The sequence below is a fragment of the Leucoraja erinacea genome, chromosome 15 (assembly GCF_028641065.1).
Source record: "Leucoraja erinacea ecotype New England chromosome 15, Leri_hhj_1, whole genome shotgun sequence".
In the NCBI taxonomy this organism is placed as follows: Eukaryota; Metazoa; Chordata; class Chondrichthyes; order Rajiformes; family Rajidae; genus Leucoraja; species Leucoraja erinaceus.
The window spans coordinates 7,742,234-7,762,517 of record NC_073391.1 but is presented as its reverse complement, the minus strand read 5'-3'; the positions used below and the strand labels follow the sequence as shown (position 1 = coordinate 7,762,517).

The following is a 20,284-nucleotide window of genomic DNA, read 5'->3' as shown; positions in this document are numbered from 1 at the left end:
GCTTAGTGTCATCCGCAAACTTGGAGATATTGCCTTCAATTCCCTCATCCAGATCATTAATATATATTGAAAATAGCTGGGGTCCCAGCACTGAGCCTTGCGGTACCCCACTAGTCACTGCCTGCCATTGTGAAAAGGACCCGTTTACTCCTACTCTTTGCTTCCTGTTTGCCAGCCAGTTCTCTATCCACATCAATACTGAACCCCCAATGCCGTGTGCTTTAAGTTTGTATACTAATCTCTTATGTGGGACCTTGTCGAAAGCCTTCTGGAAGTCCAGATACACCACATACACTGGTTCTCCCCTATCCACGCTACTAGTTACATACCTCCTCACTCGACCGTCTAGGGAACCCGACAGACCTTTCAGGTTAAAAAAAGGTTCATTTGCACCTCCTCCAACCTCATGTATGGCATCTGCTGTTCAAGATGTGGACTCTTGTACATCGGCGAGACAAAACACTAACTGGGCAATCGTTTTGTGGAACACCTTCGCTTAGCCCGCGTGAACCAACCTGATCTCCCGGTTGCTGGACAATTTACTTCTCCTTTTCATTCCGACATAAACCTTTCTATCCTTGGTCTCCTCCATTGTCAGAGTGAGGCTAAACGTAAATTGGAGAAACAGCATCTCATATTTCGCTTGTTGTGTAAATATTGATTTCTCTCACTTCAAGTAGCCCGGCATTCCCTCTCTGTCTATCCCTCCCCACCCGTCGCACTAGCTTCTCATTTTCACCCTACAAACTGCTTACAATGGCCTGTTTCCTTTATCATCATTGTTTTTTTGCATATCTTTCATTCATTGTTCTTTATCTCTCCACATCACCGTCGATATCTCTCGTTTCCCTTATCCCTAACCAGTCTGAAGAAGGATCTTGACCCAAAACCTCACCTATTCCTTGTTCTCCAGAAATGTTGCCTATCCCGCTGAGTTGCTCCAGCTTTTTGTGTCTATTTACAAACATTTAGTTTGTTTTAGTTTAGAGATACAGCAAGGAAACTGGCCCTTTGGTCCACCGAGTCCGCACCGACCAGCGATCTCCACACATTAACACTATCCAACAAGCTCTAGAGGCAATTTACAATTCTACAAGCCTATGTATGTCTTTGGAGTGTGGGGAATTAAGGAGACTGAGGGGTGACCTTACAGAGGTTTATAAAATCATGAGGAGTACAGGAAAGGTGGATGGTCAGACTCATGGAAGGCCAGGACATTACATGCTAACCACTGTCTGATGGATTTGTAGTCATAGGCAGGGGCGGAAAACCAGGGGGCGACAAGAGGGGACACGTCCCCTCCATGTTTTGAGAGGTGGGGGACATCCCTCCCAAGTTTTTGTAATCTGGATTTTAAAACCCGGTGAAATCTCCGCTTTCCACGAGACAGTGGGGGTGGGACTGATGATCGAGGGCGCCGATTGGACAAGAGAGACGTCTGTCAGCAGGCAATGGGGGCGGGACATGATGATTCAGCGCGATCATTGGAGGAGGGAGGAGTGGGGGGCGAGTGGGACTGAGGATAGAGCGCGGTGATTGGAGGAGGGAGACATGGCACAGATCTGCTCCTCATCCGTAGCCAGGATCGATCCCGGACGGCTCTCCGGCGCTGTCCTGTCCCCTGCCAAGTACCCCCCCCCCCCCCACGGGTGACCAGAGAGGTCGGCAGCAAAGATCCTCCGCTATAGGATCTTTGGTCGGGAATCAGACGGGCCAGCGCAGAGAAACAGCGCTAATTGCAGCTCAACTCTGCCTGTCCCGCCAGGTGAACCTACAGCCCGGCCTGGACTTGCGGGAAATATGGACAGCGGGGAGAAGCATCGCTGGTATCCCGTCAGTCCAGACAGGGCTGCAGTTAACCCGGTGAGACAGGCAGTTGAGCTGCATGTAGTGCTGGATTGAGCCTCCGAAGCCCCGCGTGAGTGTGCGCGTGCGCGCGTGGCCCCCCAAAAAATGGTGTCCCCCGTCCCCTCCATGTTTTGATAGCGAGTTCCGCTCTTGGTCATAGGTGTGAAATATTTAACTCGACAGATGAAGCTTGATAACCTAACACTGCCTTTGACTTTTAAAGTGTCAGACGTGGCTCAACGTGCACCGCTCTAATCCCTGAGTGAAAGGATGTAAGTTTATTATTTGAAGTTCATTATTTGACATTCTACTTCATGGCTGTGTAGTACTGTAATGTCATATATACTATTACAGATGAGATGCCTCACAGATGGATGTGAAAGATCGCATAGCATTATTTCGAAAAATAGCAGAGTTCTCTCAATAGCCTTTGCCGATCTTTCTTGTAATAAGTATCACCAAAAACATATCTGTTCTTCTCACACTGTTGTCCGAGGGGACTTCTTCAGGCACAAATGGACAGCCAGATTTTCTGAAATACAACACTTTAAAAGGTCTTCATTAGATGTCAAGCTCTTTGTAATGTTCTGAAATTTTGCAATATACTTCATAATGTTTCTCTCATGGTTTTATGTCAAGATTCCAGCATTCTTGATCATGAGTAAAAATGGTAATGTAATGTTATTTATGTCTTGTATTACTTAGAAATATTAAACATTGAACAGACAAAAATCTGATTTAGTTACATTTATCGTTAATAACAGTCTTTTCATTGGGGCCGAATATTTGCCAATCCCGCGTATAACTTAAAACATACAACAGAGAACAGTACTACACAGGAACAGGTATTTTGTCTGTGCCAAACATAAAGCCAAGACAAACTCTTATATGCCAGCACATAGCGTCATATAATCAGATAGTGTGTAAAGAGGCCCTTCGGCCCAACTTGCCCACACCGGTCAACATGTCCCAGCTACATTAGTTCCACCTGCCCACATTTGGTCCATATCTCTCCAAACCTGTCCTATCCATGTACCTGTCTAACTGTTTCTTAAATGTTGGGATAGTCCCAGCCACAACTTCCTCCTCTGGCAGCTTGTTCCATGCACCCACCACCCGTTGTGTGAAAAAGTAACCCCTCAGATTCCTATTAAATCTTTTCCCCATCACTTTAAACCTATGTTCTCTGATCTTCGATTCACCTACTCTCGACAAGAGACTCTGTGAGACATAATCTATATCTATACACATCCATGTGCCTGGTAACAAGTCTCTAAAATGCCACTATTGTATGTGCCTCCACCACCACTTTGGCACCATGTTCCAGGCACTCATCATCCTCGGTGTGCATAAAACACCTGATTCAGTGACAGTTTCTTCCCAGCTGTTATCAGACATCTGAATCATCCTTCCACAACCAGAGAGCAGTGCTGAACTACTTACTACCTCTTCACTGTACACGTGACAATAAACTAAACTGAACTGAAAAACTTGCCCCACACATCTTCTAAAGTTTGCCCCTCCCATTTTCAAGCTCTGCCCTCTAGAACCTAATATTTTCATCCTGGAGAAAAAGACTGTCCATCTTCCCTATCTATATCTGTTAGAATTTTATATACTTCTATCAGATTGCCCCTCAACTCCAACAGTCCAAATAAAACAATCCAAGATTGTCTAACCTCTCCTTATAACTAATGTTGACCCAATCCAAGTTACTTCCTGGTGAATCTCTTCTGCACACCTTCCCAAGCCCCATCTTTCCTGTAATGTGGCAATACCAGAACTGCATACATTGCAGTGCACTGTTACATCGCGACAGTTTGGGTAACAGAAACACCCCCTAAAGGATTTCACAATTCACAACCATATACAATTTTGATGGAAAATTCAAGATTCACGCTTACGAATTGTATGTGAGAAACACAGAAATTAGTAATCACAAATGCGAAACAAACAAAATATTTTGTCAAATTATGTCCAGGGTTTGTGTTATGGAGAATCGTGATATAGAGAAAATGTGATCCCTCCATAATGCAGGGATGTGCTATACTCCAAATGTAGCCTAATGTTATAAAGCTGCAGCATGACTTGTCAACTTTTATACTCAATGCCTTGACTGATGAAAACAAACATGCTGAAAACCTTCTTTACCACCTTATCCGCTGGTGTTGCTATTTTCACGTAGCTATGGACTTGCACGCTAAAGTCCCTTTGTGAACGAAAACTCCGAAGGGCCCAACCAATTAATGTTTTGCATTTCATTTCCCATGGATTAAGAGTGGAGAGGAAAGATACATTTTCTTGAATAGTAAGGTTGTCAAAGGTCTTGGGGAGAAAGCAGGAGAATGGGGTTGAGAGGGAATGACAGATCAGCCATGATTGAATGGCGGAGTAGACTTGATGGGCCGAATGGCCTAATTCTGCTTGTATAAATTGATGAACGTACTTCTCTTCTTATGCACGGTGCCCAACTAGTCATTTTCCTATAGATTGTTGCCTAAACCTAAAAAATCCTTCTGAAACATGAAATAGCCAAAAGACACCTGATTGGTATCAGATAATGGGTTAGCATTTGATTTTGTTGATTTTGTTTCTGATTACAGTCACGCATCCTTTATCTATTTCCAACAGCCAACCTGTTCTCCATTCAGAGCGTCGTGCTTGCGCATCTCAAAGTATCACTGCTCTAGCAAATCTTATAAAATTATGCCACTTCAGTTACATTTCCCTTTGCATATTCTTTCTCTCAAATTATGTTCACTCACGCTTCTCGATATTATTTTCTTTTGTAAGATTTCTTATCTCACCCGATTTTCCAAATCTTCCCGTGGTCTGCTGGTGTTCTCTCCGCTGTAAGAGGAGCTAATGGGATCACGACGAAAACTGGAAAGGCCCAATTTGAACGGTTAAAGATGTTTGTTTGCAAACAATTTATCTTTAATAACATAATAAATAGCATGAAACAAATGTTTTTCATAGTATCTCAATACACATGACAATAAACTAAACACTAAACTGAACTAATGTTGATTTTATGTTAAATGTTTTTTTAATGTTGATTTAATGTTAAACCAAGAAATGTTGATCTTTGTTTCAGAATGAGTGTCTGATATGGCTATTAGTCACTTATCTTATTTCCGCTCCTGATACAAAATGGAATTCAGTTGCCTGGGATAGTTTTGTGGATGTGTGGTTATATGCGTAAACAGGATTGGTGTTGATTTAAGAATAATTCTCAACTTCCATGCTGATTTTGTTTAGAAACATAGAAAATAGGTGCAGGAGTAGGCCATTCGGCCCTTCGAGCCTCCACTACCATTCGATATGATCATGGCTGATCATCCAACTCAGTATCCCATCCCTGCCTTCTCTCCATATCCCCTGATCCCTTTAGCCACAAGGGCCACAACTAACTCCCTCTTAAATATAGCCAATGAACTGGCCTCAACTACCTTCTGTGGCAGATGATTCCACAGATTCACCACTCTCTGTGTAAAAAATGATTTTCTCATCTCGGTCCTAAAAGACTTCCCTCTTATCCTTAAACTGTGACCCCTAGCTCTGGACTTCCCCAACATCGGGAATAATAAGTAGTTTAGTCTTAATTGACTTCCGCACGGTGAGAAACTATAGCACCAGAGTACAATCAAATGGGTGTTCTCCAAGTTCTGCTATATCGCAGGTGTTCCACAAAGTACTGCTTCTGGTGGTGTACCATGAAAAACTGAACTTTGAAGCCTATTTAACTACAAGTAGATTTAAATCAACGTATTTGCTTTTTCCTATTGGGTCTCACGTGCTGAATTCAATGCTTATCCTTAGGTTATTTATACCGTGCTTTGATGCTTTCTGTCATGCATTGCTTTGTTTCTTTGTGATCTGGTTAATCTAGGAGGTGGAAAAGCTATTCAGGAATCAGAGAAGGCGGAAATTTCCTGGACCAGACAATGTTTCCCCCTCTACCCTCAAGCTCTGTGCAGAACAACTGGCACCAGTCTACACAGACATTTTCAATCGGTCCTTGCAAACCTGCACTGTCCCTGCCTAATTCAAAGTCTCCACTATTGTTCCTGTACCCACAAAGCCAAGGGTTACTGGTCTTAATGACTAGAGACCTGTCGCAGAGACTTCTGTAGTCATGAAAATCCTTGAAAGACTTGTACTGGCCAACCTGAAAAATATCACAAACCCCCTGCTGGACCCCCTGCAGTTTGCATGCAGGGCCATTAGATCAGTGGAAGATGCAGTCAACCTGGGCCTGCACTTCATCCTCCAGCACCAAGACCACCAGGGGACCTATGCAAGGATTTTCTTTGTGGATTTTAGCTCTGCATTCAACACCATTGTGCCAGAGCTACTACATTCCAAACTCTCCCAGTTAACTGTGCCTGAACCACGCTGTCAGTGGATCATCAACTTCCTGACAGACAGGAAGCAGCATGTGAGGCTGGGAAAGCACATCTCGGACCCGCTGACCCTCAGCATAGGAGCACCACAAGGCTGCGTACTCTCCCCTCTCCTCTACTCTCTCTACACCAATGACTGCACCTCCACGGACACCTCTGTCAAGCTTCTCAAGGTTGCGGATGCCACAACCCTGATTGGACTGATCCAGGATGGGGAGGAATCTGCCTACAGACAGGAAGTGTCACAGCTGGCATCCTGGTGCCATCACAACAACCTGGAGCTCAATGCTCTTAAGACAGTGGAATTGATTGTAGACTTTAGGAGAGCTCCCCTTCCCCTCCCCCCACTCACCTTCAACAGCATCACAGTCACATCTGTGGAGTCATTTAAGTTCCTTGGAACCATCATCTCCAGGGACCTTAAATTGGGAGGCCACAGTGAAAAAAGGCCCAACAGAGGATATACTTCCTGCGGCAGCTGAGAAAACACAATCTGCCACAGGTAATGATGGTCCAGTTTTATACTGCCATCATAGAGTCTGTCCTCACCATCTCCGTCATGGTCTGGTTTGGCTCTGCCACCAAGCACGACATCCGGAGGCCGCAGCACATTGTTCGATCAGCTGAGAAGGTTATTGGCTGCAACCTTCTCCCTATCAACGAACTGTACTCTGCAAGGGCCAGGATGAGAGCGGGTAAGATCATTTCTGACCCCTCTCACCCTGGCCACAAACTCTTTGAAGTACTTCCCTCTGGATGGTGACACCGGACTGTCAAAGCCTCCATAGCCAGACATAAAAACAGTTTTTTCCACGAGCAGTACCAAAAGTCTGTAGCCTCCTTTTGCTCTGGTATTTTATTTAATTCATCACATGTTTAAATGATAATGTTTTATTTTTAATTGTGGACCCTATATCATGTTGTTACTTGCGAGCAAAGCACCAAGGCAAATTATTTGTATGTATACATACTTGGCTAATAACATTTATTCAATTCTATTCTATTCAATGCAATCTGATCTAATCGTCAGGCCAGACTTTGATATTTATTTGTATTTTCTTCTTCTTAGGCCATTCCTCTGGGGTTGAGGATGACGTTTCATTTCCAGTTCCATGGAGTGAGAAATACCAGTGCCTACATGCTTTTAGTGTGGGTGTCTATTGCACCCCAGGCACCACACCATGCATGAATGAAAGAGCAAGTCTTGGTCCAATAGCAGTAAGATCCAAGGCAATTGGAGACTTGGACCTTCCGCACAGATGGAGCGCACATGTAGGCAGGCACACACCTACGCACAAATTCATATAGGTACTCACTCAGTCACTCACGCACTCAATCATGCACTCACTCGCTGACACTTATTAGCCTCCTGACTTCTGCCATTCTTTCATTTATGAATACTTTATTGTCATATGTGACATGTCACAGTGAAATTATTTTCAAATTTGATTTGACTACCTTTTCCTCCCTCAGACCCCTTCACGTTCAACTCCTTCACCATCCATGACCTCTTTTCTCTTGCTCCCTTTGTTTCCACCCAACTTACCAACTCTCTACCCTTGCTACTCTGTCTCTAAAGCTGGCAGCCACGATCTCTCTCCCAGAATGACACTGTAGACCACTTTCCAACTCCTTATTGCACCCTCCACTTTACCCCCTTCCGGACAGCCTCCAGCCGACTGATTGGCATCACTTTCCATCATTGCAGCTATGCTGACTGAACCCTGACCTCACTGAGCCACAGCTAGATATCGCAGGAGAATCCTCAGCCACCATCTGTTGCAGCGTGATGTCAACAGAACATGGTCCCCCAGAGCATTGCAGCCAATTTGATGGGTCACAGAAGCAGTTTCCCAGTTGACGGTAATGGATTCATCCAGTGGGAAGTATCTTACGTACAAGTCCCTAGGCTGAAAGGTCTTCATAGAAACATAGAAAATAGGTGCAGGAGTACAGCATTCGGCCCTTCGAGCCTACACCGCCATTCAATATGATCATCGCTGATCATCCAAATCAATATCCCATACCTGCCTTCTCTCCATATCCCCTGATCCCTTTAGCCACAAGGGCCACATCTAAACTCCCTTAAATCCAGCCAATGAACTGGCCTCAACTACCTTCTGTGGCAGAGAATTTCACAGATTCACCACTCTCTGTGTAAAAAATAATTTTCTCATCTTGGTCCTAAAATACTTCCCTCTTATCCTTAAACTGTGACCCCTTGTTTTGGACTTCCCCAACATCGGGAATAATCTTCCTGCATCTAGCCTGTCCAACCCCATAACAATTTTGTAAGTTTCTATAAGATCCCCCCTCAATCTTCTTAATTCTAGCGTATACAAGCCGAGTCTATCCAGTCTTTCTTCATTGAAAGTCCTGCCATCCCAGGAATCAGTCTGGTGAACCTTCTAGAATAGAATAGTTTCTTTATTTTCATTGTAACATGAACCATGTACAACGAAATTTAAAATGTCAGCCAGTCAGTGCAGCATTCAAACATTTCTAAAAGCTAACGATACATACAAGGTAAAATATTAAAGATAAACAACTAAATAAATATCACGGACAAAGCACGCATACACACCCAACCCTCCATCCTTCTGTCGATTCCACAGTTACCACAGTCCCTTAGTCTGTATCGCCCCTGCGTTCCTTGGCGGCTACATTTAGTGCTTTTATAGCAGTGGGGTAAAAACTGTTTTTTAGTCTATTTGTCCTTGTCCTTGTAGATCTGTACCGTCTGCCTGACGGCAACAGTTCAAACAGGGAGTGTCCGGGGTGGGAAATGTCCTTTATGATATTCTGGGATTTTTTGGTGCAGCGGGAACTGTGTAAGTCCTCCAAGGTAAGGAGAGGGCAGCCGACAATCCTCTGGGCGTTGTTAATGGCCCTCTGGAGCGCTTTCCTCTGAGCCGCTGTGCAGCTGGTGTACCACACGCATACACAGTATGTTAGTATGCTCTCAATGGAGCACCGATAAAAGGACAGCAGCAGTCTCTGAGTGATGTTATTCTTCCTGAGCACCCTCAGGAAGTGCAGTCTCTGCTGGACCTTTTTCAGCAGCGCAGTGGTGTTCACGCTCCACGTCAGGTCCTCCTCAATATGGATTCCCAGGAAGCGGAAATCCGCCACCCTCTCTACACAGTCCCCTCTGATAGTCAATGGTACCATGTCCGTTTTGTTCTTCCTGAAGTCTATTATTACTTCCTTTGTCTTTAAGGTGTTGAGGAGCAGGTTATTTTCTTCACACCACACTGTCAGCTGCTCCACCTCATCCCGGTAGGCGTACTCGTCCCCCCCGGAGATGAGTCCCACCACCGTAGTGTCATCCGCAAATTTGACAATGGTGTTGCTGTGGTGGGCGGGGGTGCAGTCATGTGTGTAGATGGTGTAGAGCAGGGGGCTCAGTACGCAGCCCTGTGGAGAGCCGGTACTGAGGCTGAGGGCCGTGGATGTATGATGGCTCACTCTGACTCTCTGGCTGCGACCCGACAGGAAGCTATTTATCCACGTACAGGTGGAGTGTGGAAGTCCCAAGTCCCCCAGTTTGTCCACCAGTTTGTGGGGAAGGATGGTATTAAAAGCAGAGCTGTAGTCCACAAAGAGCATCCGCACGTAGCTCCCCCGCTGCTCCAGGTGAGACAGTGCAGCATGGAGAGCTGTGGCTACAGCGTTCTCTGTACTCCCTCAATGGCAAGAATGTCTTTCCTCAGATTAGGAGACCAAAACCGTACGCAATACTCCAGATGTGGTCTCACCAAGACCCTGTACAACTGCAGTAGAACCTCCCTGCTCTTATATTCAAATCCTTTTGCTATGAATGCTAACATGCCATTTGCTTTCTTCACTGCCTGCTGCACCTGCATGCCTACTTTCAATGACTGGTGTACCATGACACCCAGGTCTCGTTGCATCTCCCCTTTTCTTAATCGACCACCATTCAGATAATAGTCTACTTTCCTGTTTTTGCCACCGAAGTGGATAACCTCACATTTATCCACATTATACTGCATCTGCCATACATTTGCCCACTCACCCAACCTATCCAAGTCACCTTGCAGCCTCCTAGCATCCTCCTCACAGCTAACACTGCCCCCCAGCTTCGTGTCATCTGCAAACTTGGAGATGTTGCATTCAATTCCCTCATCCAGATCATTAATATATATTGTAAATAGCTGGGGTCCCAGCACTGAGCCTTGCGGTACTCCACTAGTGACTGCCTGCCATTCTGAAATGCCATTCTGCCATTCGACTCCAACAATGTCTTTAAACCCATAGGGTGTATGTCTCCTCTACTATCTATACACCCATGCGCCCTCCATCATCAAAGCAGATGGCCCTTTGTCTCTCCCATGCCTTCTATAAACCCTTGGCTCCTCTGTCAATGCCCTGTTCATTGTAGCCAGAGACTTCAATCAAACCATCCTCAGAGTTGTACTACAAAGGGCTCTCAACATGTTTCTTGTTGCTCCGGAGGCCAGAACACCCTTGACCATGATCTTTGCAAAGCCATGAAGAATGCCAATAGACAATACCGGGACAAACTTGGATCCTACTATAATCATTCAGACGCCCACAGACTGTGGCAAGGTCTGTATACTATATCGGGCTGCAAAGTGAAGTCAGGCAACATCGCTGGTGACACTGTGGCCCCACCTGATGAACAACACATTCTATGCTCGCTTTGAGCAGAAGGCCAACAAGGCAATGTCCACACATTGTGGACGCAGCCCAGACCTTCACACAAACCAACCTTCCATTGACTTCATCTACACTTCACGTTGCCTCAGCAAGGCCAGCAGCATAATCAAGGACGAGTCTCACCTGATCACTCCCTCTTCTCCCCTCTCCCATCAGACAAGAGGTATAGAAATGTGAAAATGTACACCTCCAGATTCAGAGGCAGTTTCTTTCCAGGTATTTTCGGGCAACTGAACTATCCTACCACCAATTAGAGAGTGGTCTTGAACTTAACATCTGTCTCATTGGAGACATTTGGATGATCTTTAATTGAACTTTACAGAACTTTATCATACACTAAACATTATTCCCTTTATCATTTATCTGTACACTGTGGATGGCTTTATTGTACTCATGTATAATCTTTCTGCTGACTGGATAGCACGCAACTAAAAGACTTTTCACCTTACCATGGTACTCACCACAATAAACTAAACTAGACTTGTGGTCTCTGTAATCCATGGGGCCTCGATCGTTCTTCCTATTCCTACGGCCAGTGTTCTCGTTCCTGTCCTAGACCCATGGTGCTGCATCCCAGCACCTTCTGTGCTGTCCTAAACTCACAGTTCCTGTCTCCTCCAATCTCTTTAAACCCACGTGGGATCTTCTGTGCTGTCCTTAACCCCATAAAACAGTCTCATGAGCTGCCCCTAAATCCACAGGCCAGCTGGCGAAACTGGTTCACTGTAGCCCGATTTTCCACCGGGAGATAGAGAATGTGAGTAATAATAAATTTATATAAAATATATTTAAGGCCACCACTAGATTAACAGGCAGGTTTGAATAATACATTGTAGAAACCATACTGGATTCATTGATAGCTCAAGAGAGTCAAGAGTATTTAATTGTCATATCTACTGGAATGGGACAATGATATTATTTCTTACAGCAGCACAGCAGGTATTTATACATTGTACACTGTAGATTCACTAAAGTAAGCAACAAAAAGAAGATCAACAAATCAAAAATCCCAATATAATGGAAAATAAAACCAAGATAGTTTGTAGTTTGAAGCATGCCGTAGCATTCAAAAGCCTGATGGTTGTTGGGAAGAAGCTGTTCCTGAACCTGGATATCACAGTTATCACTCCTATATCTTCTTCCCGATAGCAGGAGCATGGCCAGGGTGATGTAGGTTCTTGACCTTTATGAGGCAGCACCTCCTGTAGATCACTTTGATGGTGAGCAGGTCAATCCCCATGACATGCAGAGACCACCACTTTTTGTAATTATTAAACCATCCAATTCTTGTAATAAATAAAATTAAATTACTTTAATTCCTGGGCGTTTAAGTTGCTGAACCAGGCTGTGATGCAGCCAGTCAACATGCTTTCTACTGTACATCTGTAGAAGTTCAAGAGAATATTCGTCAACATACCAGATCTCCTTAATCTTCTAAAGAAGGAAAGACATTGATGGGCTCAGTTATAATTCGATTGTTGTGCAGGACAGATATTCGGAGACCCTTCAGTCTGAAGAAGAGTCTCGACCCGAAACATCACCTATTCCTTCTCTCCAGAGATGCTGCCTGGCCCGCTGAGCTACTCCAGCACTTTGTGTCTATTTCAGATCTTCAGAGATAGGCAGGCCCAGGAACTAGAAGTTGTTGAATCTCTCCACCATCGACCCATCGATAAAGACGTGTTTGTCATTCCTCGGCGCACCTCTTCTAAAGTCAACAATCATCTATTTGGTTTTACTGACTTTGAGAGTTAGGTTGTTGTAGTGGAACCAATCAGATGGTCAATCTTCCTCTCACACTTTGGCTCATCATTATTTTGAATTCATGGAGGTTACTTCCTTCGGGAGGTAGAAGGGATGGCACTTCACCACCAGGTGTTCCAGGTGCAGAGAACAGGTTGGAAAGGACCGCCATTTCTAAGCACCAAGAAGGGATTACCATGAGGCAGATCCTCCACCTCTCCCCTTCTCCAATGTCTCCATTCGGTCCATGTGATGAATGGAGAAACATTCAGGCTGGAGGGCCATGTCTGGGGAGCTGGAGATGAGACATGTTTCTGTGAAACAAAACACACAACATTGCTTCAATTCCCTGCAAGGCAGCTTTGCCCTGAAGGCCTCAACTTCATTCTCTAGGGACTGTACATAGGCCAGTAGAATGGAAGGGGGTTGGGGGTGATGTTGGAGTTTGTAGTCCTGTGCACTTCAGTCTTACTTGCAACCTATCCTGTCAACAAATAAAAAATCCCAATATAACGGAAAACATTAGGTTGTAACATAGATTCACCGGGTTAATGCAAGGAGAATCTACACCGTAGCAAATAAGGATCAAACAATATCTTTATAAATGTTTCTTCACTATCATCTAAGATTGTGACAGATCGCGTAAAGCAAAAAAAGCCTTTGTGATTGCAGACAGCACAAAGATTGCTGGAGTTGAGGACAGTGAGAAAAGGTGCCACAGTGTACAGCAAGACATTGAACAACTACAGAAATGGGCAGGGAGATGGCAGATGGAGTTTAATCCGAGCAAGTTTGTGGTGTTGCACTTTGGGAGGTTGAATGTATAAGGTAGAAGGCAAGAATCCTAACAGCATTGATGTGCAGAGGACTCTTGGAGTCTAGGACCAAAGGTTCCTGAAAGTGGCAAGACAAGTTGATACACAGGTACAAAAGACATATGGTGCCCTCGCCTTTGTTGGTCAGGGCATTGAGCATAAAAGTCAGGAAGTTTGGATGCAGCTCTATACGAATTTTCTTAGGCTGCATTTGGAGTATTGCATGCATTTCTGATCGTCCCATGACGGGAAGGGTGTGGAAACTTTGGAGAGGCTTTGAAGGAGATTTACCAGAATGTTTTCTGAATTAGGAAATATTAGCTACAAGGGGAGATTGGACAAACTTTGTTTTCTCTCAAATGCAAGACGTTTAGCGGAGAGCTGGTAGAAATATGTAAAATTATGAGAGACGTGCATAGTGCAGTCAGAACCTTTTTCCCTGGGTGGAAATGTCAAAGACTAGAGGGCATTGTTTTAGGAGAGTGGGGCAAAGTTTACAAGATGAGCAGGGTGAGTTTTTTACACTGAGGGTGGTTGGAACCTGGAACGTGGTGGGAATGGGGGAGTGTGGATCATTTGTAAGCAGTTGAGGTAAGTTTATCTTGGCATTATGTTTGGCACAGAAATGGTGAGCTGATGGGCTTGCTCCCATGCTTTATCTTTCTATGTTCTACATGCTTTGACATAGAGAATAGATGAAGAAGAGAAGATTGTAACTAATGAGGTGAGTTTTCAATGCGTTGAAAAATCATGGCGATAAAATGATTGCTCGGATTATGGGGTTAGTTCTGAAATGTTCATCAAAACATGGCATGAGTAAGAAGGATCAAGGAATTTTTCTATGCTGTATATCTCTTTAGTTCTCTAAACATTTTGTTAGTTTGCAGTATGCTGGATAATATTTTAATTAGAGGAATATTTTGATTGATTTGATTGAATCGTTTTACATTGAATGTTGATGTTATGAATGTTTATGCGGGGAATTTCAAACTGATATTCATCACTGGATTTATTGTTATATATAGACCAGTCATTTCTGGCCTTCTCCACAAATTGATCTGATAAATTCAATGAACGGTGTGTGCATTATGTATTGTTACTGATATAATGCATGGTTCAACATAAGAACCATTTATGATTAAAGAGACAAAACATTGACAAATTATTCAACCCGCCTTCTTGAAATGAATGTAGGTGTTTTAGAATCAATTATATGATTAGAACTGCCCAGCAGAATAGGAGATTAAAATGGTGTATGATTAGGAAATTCTAAAATGAAAATATTTGCACCATTGATGGGTGGGTGGAGGAGCCCAACTGGTGAGTCACATCTATGACTTGAGAAATTGCAAAATAAAAACTTTTTGTCTGCTGAAGTATTAGTTTAGTTTAATGGTTCTATTAAACTAAAAGGACCAAATCTTCAGGGTGGTTCAGAACCAGGGGCCACAGTTTCAGAATAAGGGGTAGGCCATTTAGAACAAAGATGAGGAAAAACTATTTCACACGGAGAGTTGTGAATCTGTGGAATTCTCTGCCTCAGAAGGCAGTGGAGGCCAATTATCTGGATGTTTTCAAGAGAGTTAGATAGAGCACTTAAAGATAGTGGAGTCGAGGGATATGGGGAGAAGGCAGGAAAGGGGTACGGATTGTAGATGATCAGCCACAATCACAGTGAATAATGGTGGTGCTGGCTAGAAGGGCCGAATGGCCTACTCCTGCACCTATTCTCTATTGTCTATTGTTAATTGTAATGTTTAGTTAATTGGTATATGTCCATTTCAGCTTGGGTATACTTTTTGAGTAAGGGCAGATTCTGCATTTCCATGGATGGCATTTTACCTACCAAATTCAGGGATAATTGAATGAAAGAATCTATTTTAATTAAAATGAAATTTCATTAATAGTCTATGCAGATAATAGTGGCTGTAGTATAGGTGCTATAAATTTCTGTAGTTTTGTGTAATTTGTATATTTATCTGGGTCAATCAGGGACAGTCAGTATGGCATTACATGTGACAAGTTGTGTCTTATGAACTTGACCGAGTTGTTTTAGGAAGTGACAAAGGTAATCAGTGAGGGTAAGGCAGTGGAAGTTGTGTACATTGACTTTAGTAAGCCATTTGTTCAAGTTCCCCGTGATCACCTGATCCAGAAGATTAAGATTTACAGTATTAACTGTGACTTGACCACATGGATTCATAATTGCCTTACTGATGGATGACAAAAGATTGTGGTGGAAGGACAATATTCAGCCTGGAGGTCTTAGACTAAAGGAGTTCTGCAGGGATCTGTTCTGGAACCTCTGTGGTTTGTGTTACATGACTTGGACGTAAATGTAGATGGGTTTATTAGGAAATTTGGAGATGACACCAAGATTGCTGGGGTCGTGGGCTGTGAGAAACGCTGAGAAGCAATACAGAGAGGATTAATAACAGAAGTTGGTGGAGAAATGGTAGATGGAGTTTAATCCAGCAAAGGTGCAGAGCAGTTGTACTGAGGGTGCAGAGGATTTTTACCAGAATTATGCCAGGATTAGGGGCTATTAACTACAGGGAGAAATCGGACAGACTTGGATTATTTTCTCTGTAAAACCCGTGGTTGCTGGGGAGAACTAATAGAATTTTATAAAACTATGAGAGGCATAGATGTAGGTAGTCAGAACCATTTTCTCAGGATGGAAATTTCAAATACTAGGTGGTGTAGCTTCGAGGTGAGAGGGCCAAAGTTTAAAGGAGATGTGCAGGCCTAGTTTTTTACACAGAGGGTGGTGAGTGCCTGTAACATACTTCCACTGGTGGTGGGTGAGGCAGATATGATAGAGGCATTTAAGAGACATTTAGATAGGCACATGGATATGCAGATGATGGAGGGATATGTGCAGGCAGATGAGAGTTGTCATGGCACCATGTTTGGCATGAATATTGTGGGCCAAAGAGCCTGTTCTGCTGCTTTTCTATGTTCTATTCTATGTTCAACACAATAGTTAATAAAAACAGAAATTACAGATGTGTTTTACATTTGGTTTCTGTGTCTGTATTTCAGGGATCGTGGCACTCTGGTCACTAGCTGTGTTAGCCTTTGAGCGATATTTTGTGATTTGCCGACCACTGGGCCATATTCGCCTGCAAGGAAAGCACGCTGCCCTTGGCATTATCTTCATTTGGGTCTTTTCCTTCATCTGGACCATACCACCCACCATCGGATGGAGCAGTTACACGGTCAGTCCAATTGGCACGACATGTGAACCTAACTGGTGAGCCCATTGCTGAAATGAATACAGCTAAAGTACTAGTATGAAATGATGTACACCTTCCATTACCAAAGTCTGATTTTGAATCTTCTGTGTTTCACAGTTAATCTACAATGTTTTATATTTCCAAGTTATAGATCTGATGTGGACCTGATCCATAGATGTGGACCTGTTTCTGCAATGTACTGTTCTATGTTCTCTGTTTTCTATGGTAGAAAAAAAGCCTTGGCGCTTATTTTATTCAAGGGTTTCCATGCTTGTTGTACATTTGGAAAACTGCCTCAGATCAATCACAGCACAGAAGTAGTCTGAAGAAGGGTCTCGACCCGAACCATCACGTGTCCATGTTCTCCAGAGATGCTGCCTGACCTGCTGAGTTACTCCAACACGTTATGTCCTATTTACCACTCAACCCTCGAGTCCATACGAGCTCTGTGGAATGATAATCCTGCTAATCCTACCCCTATTCCAAAGACTTCCAAAAAATGTATCCTTTCAGATAACTATTAAGCTCCCTTTTGAACATTGCAATAAAATTTACCTCCATTATTGACCCTATCAGTGCATTCCAGGCTCTAATCTCTTTGTTTGAAAATATCTTTTCCTCATTTTTATTTTTGCCAATCCCCTTCATTGTATGCTCCCTGACTCTTGATCGGTCAGCCAAGGAGAACAGTTTATCACTTTGTACTCTATATACCGTATACCTTTGTAAATAGGGTATCAAATCTCCTCACATCTTCCTCTCTTCCGAGCCCTAATTTTCCAGTCTCTCTATGTAGTTAAAGACCTTTATTCCTGGAATTATTTTTGTAAATCCATTCTGCATCTTCTGCAAAGCTTTCCGAAGCTATACTATGCAGAACTATCCGGTCATGGTGATGCAGCGGTAGAGTTGCTGCATTACAGTGAATGCAGCGCGGGGGTTCGATCCCGTCTACGGGTGCTGTCTGCATGGAGATTGTAAATTCTCCCCGTGACACGCGTGTGTTTTCTCCAAGATCTTCAGTTTCCTCCCACACTCTAATGACGTACAGGTTTGTAGGTAAATCGGCTTAATAAATGTAAAAATTGTCCCTAGTGGTGTAGGATGGTGTTAATGTGCGGGGATCGCTGGTCGGAGCGGACCCAGTGGGCTGAAAGGCCTGTTTCCGCGGTGTATCTCTCAACTAAGCTAAACTAAACTGGACTAAACTAAACTAAACAGTACTACAGTTGCGGCTGCACCATATTTCATGAAAGGTTTATTTTAACTTTGTTGCTCACGGTTGAAACCGTCCATTAATAAAGCCCAGGAAAAAGTTTATCTTTTTAACAATTTCCACCATCCTGTAGATATGTTACAAAATTTACCTTCAGCGGCGCTGCAGTTCTGCCACTGGCCGTGTGCACGACTTTGGCGCCTTTGAGAGGGGGGCGGGATTAAAATGGCGTTTACTCCTGCCTGTCGAAGTCGATTTTCTCAGGCTGTTTAACTGCTGCAGAGAAATCGTCCGACATCCGATCTATCAAGTTTTTTAAAAACAACGCTGGATAATTTAATTGCTGGAGTAAAATAAATATTGACTTCTAACGCCGACAACAGGTCGGACCTCCCGTACGGGACTGATAAAGGTAAGCCGTTTGTTTTACATATAAACGTGCTTCTTAGGATTACTTTAATCCAAATTTTATGTTGAGAAAAGGTGATGTAGGCCCCAAACGAACCGGCAGTGTTTTCCCTACCGCTATAGGGTTTAAATTCACCGCAAACCGCAACGTTCCAATCGATCCCGTTCCACAAAATCCCACTTGCAAGGTGATTAAAATGGCCATTAATTTACGGGAATTAAAGACTAAATTCCTTCCATTTGGTTTATAAATTCATGACAATGAGATTTAAAAATCATATTATATTGTGAATTATTGTGTGAATGTTATTTGGACACTTAGGCTATCTTAAAATGTTAACCTTTTCTTAAGAAATGGATAGATGTTTATAGATCAAGTAATTACATTTTGTAATTAGCTACAATTAGGTAACTAACTAATTATATGCTTTAATTTCAGGTCATCCAAGTAAGATTCTTTCATATTTGTTTTAGAATGCTTCAGCCTATAATAACTGAAAATTTTATTCAGTTCTCTTAATTTTTAAGAAAGTTATGGGCTTTTGACTGTCCTCGATCACAGCTTTTGAGTTAAGTCAATGGAAAAGCGATAGGGAACAAGATGCTAATTTCCGAGTATGAAAATGGCCATAAACTTTTCAATACTGAAGAGATGAAAGTGAATTAGGTGTCAAATTAAACTTCTTTTTATGCTTTATCTGATGGGATAAATTGCAGACTTGATTTTTTAAATATCAAAATTTTGTAACATTGCTACATCCTGCTTACATTTTAAGTTTATTGCTCTACCTCTGCCAGCTGACCACACTTCCACAATCTTTGACAGGATGCCTCAGTTTAGCCACAGTTTAAACCCTTGCACAACTCCAGAACTTCATCCCCCTCTGTAGATGTCATGAGATCAGGAGACATCAGGGCTGAATACACCAGCAACATTCAGAAGTTCCAATTGCAAATGACAAAGTAATTGGCAGAGAAGGCCTTCCAAGTGTTCATTAGTGTCCTTGCCTACTATATTGTTAGAAAATTGCCTCAGCCTCATTCATGTTCCTGACTGTGATATCAGCAGAAAGATTACATCAATGTCAGTGAATGAAAGGCAGAGTTTTCCAATTATAATCTGGCTTTGTACGAATCATTCCAAAGAGGCAATCATTTAGGATCCATTATTAAAATACAAAAGCACAGATTTTTAGACTGATGGCTCATAAAGAAAAGGAGAACTCTACTTGCAGCAGTATAACAAAGTTAAATCATTGCCGTCCATGCTGAGGTTTTTAGGACATTGTTGGGGTCAAGAGCATAGGTAGCACGTGTAGTTAAAAACTGGAGGTCTTCTCTTGTTTTCACCTCCAACTCACTCATTAGGATGACAACTCCAGGGCCATCTGAAGTAGATCCAATGACAACACGGAGGCTATACACAGTGGTGTTGCCCTGATGACTAGTTTGTTCTCTAAAGGAGAATCTGGAGTTTGAAGATGATTCCTATGTCCTTTACACCTGATATGATATACATGCACTCGGACAACCAAATATTCTGCCTGCTGCCCATCTATGTCATCTATTGTGAATGATGGTTGCGTTCCTTTTTATTTCCAGGCATACTGCAAGACTATCTTCGAGGAAAGGTAGCCAAGAGATTTAAACAGAGTAATCCTCCATCTCAGATAGTGGAACCCCCAGTTTCTCAGTTCAGTTTAGTTTATTGTCACGTGTACCAAGGTAGAGTGAAAAGCTTTTGTTGCATGCTATCCAGCCATCAGAAAGACAATACAATACATGATTACAATCGAGCCATTTACAGTTTAACGTTTAGTGCAAGGTAAAGCCAGAAAAGTCTGATCAAAGATAGTCAGGGTCACCTGAATCTAGAGGTGTGCGTTTTCACACTTCTATACCTTTTGC

The 20,284-nt window shown here is 43.1% G+C and overlaps 1 protein-coding gene across 1 annotated transcript in view; it reads left to right on the top strand.

Moving 5' to 3' along the window:
* Positions 1-20,284, top strand: part of valopa (vertebrate ancient long opsin a) — a 36,516-nt gene that overhangs the window by 5,722 nt on the left and 10,510 nt on the right. The window contains exon 2 of the mRNA XM_055646643.1: positions 16,559-16,769. Coding sequence (XP_055502618.1) covers positions 16,559-16,769 — 211 coding nt within the window. The remainder of the gene's footprint in view (positions 1-16,558; positions 16,770-20,284) is intronic.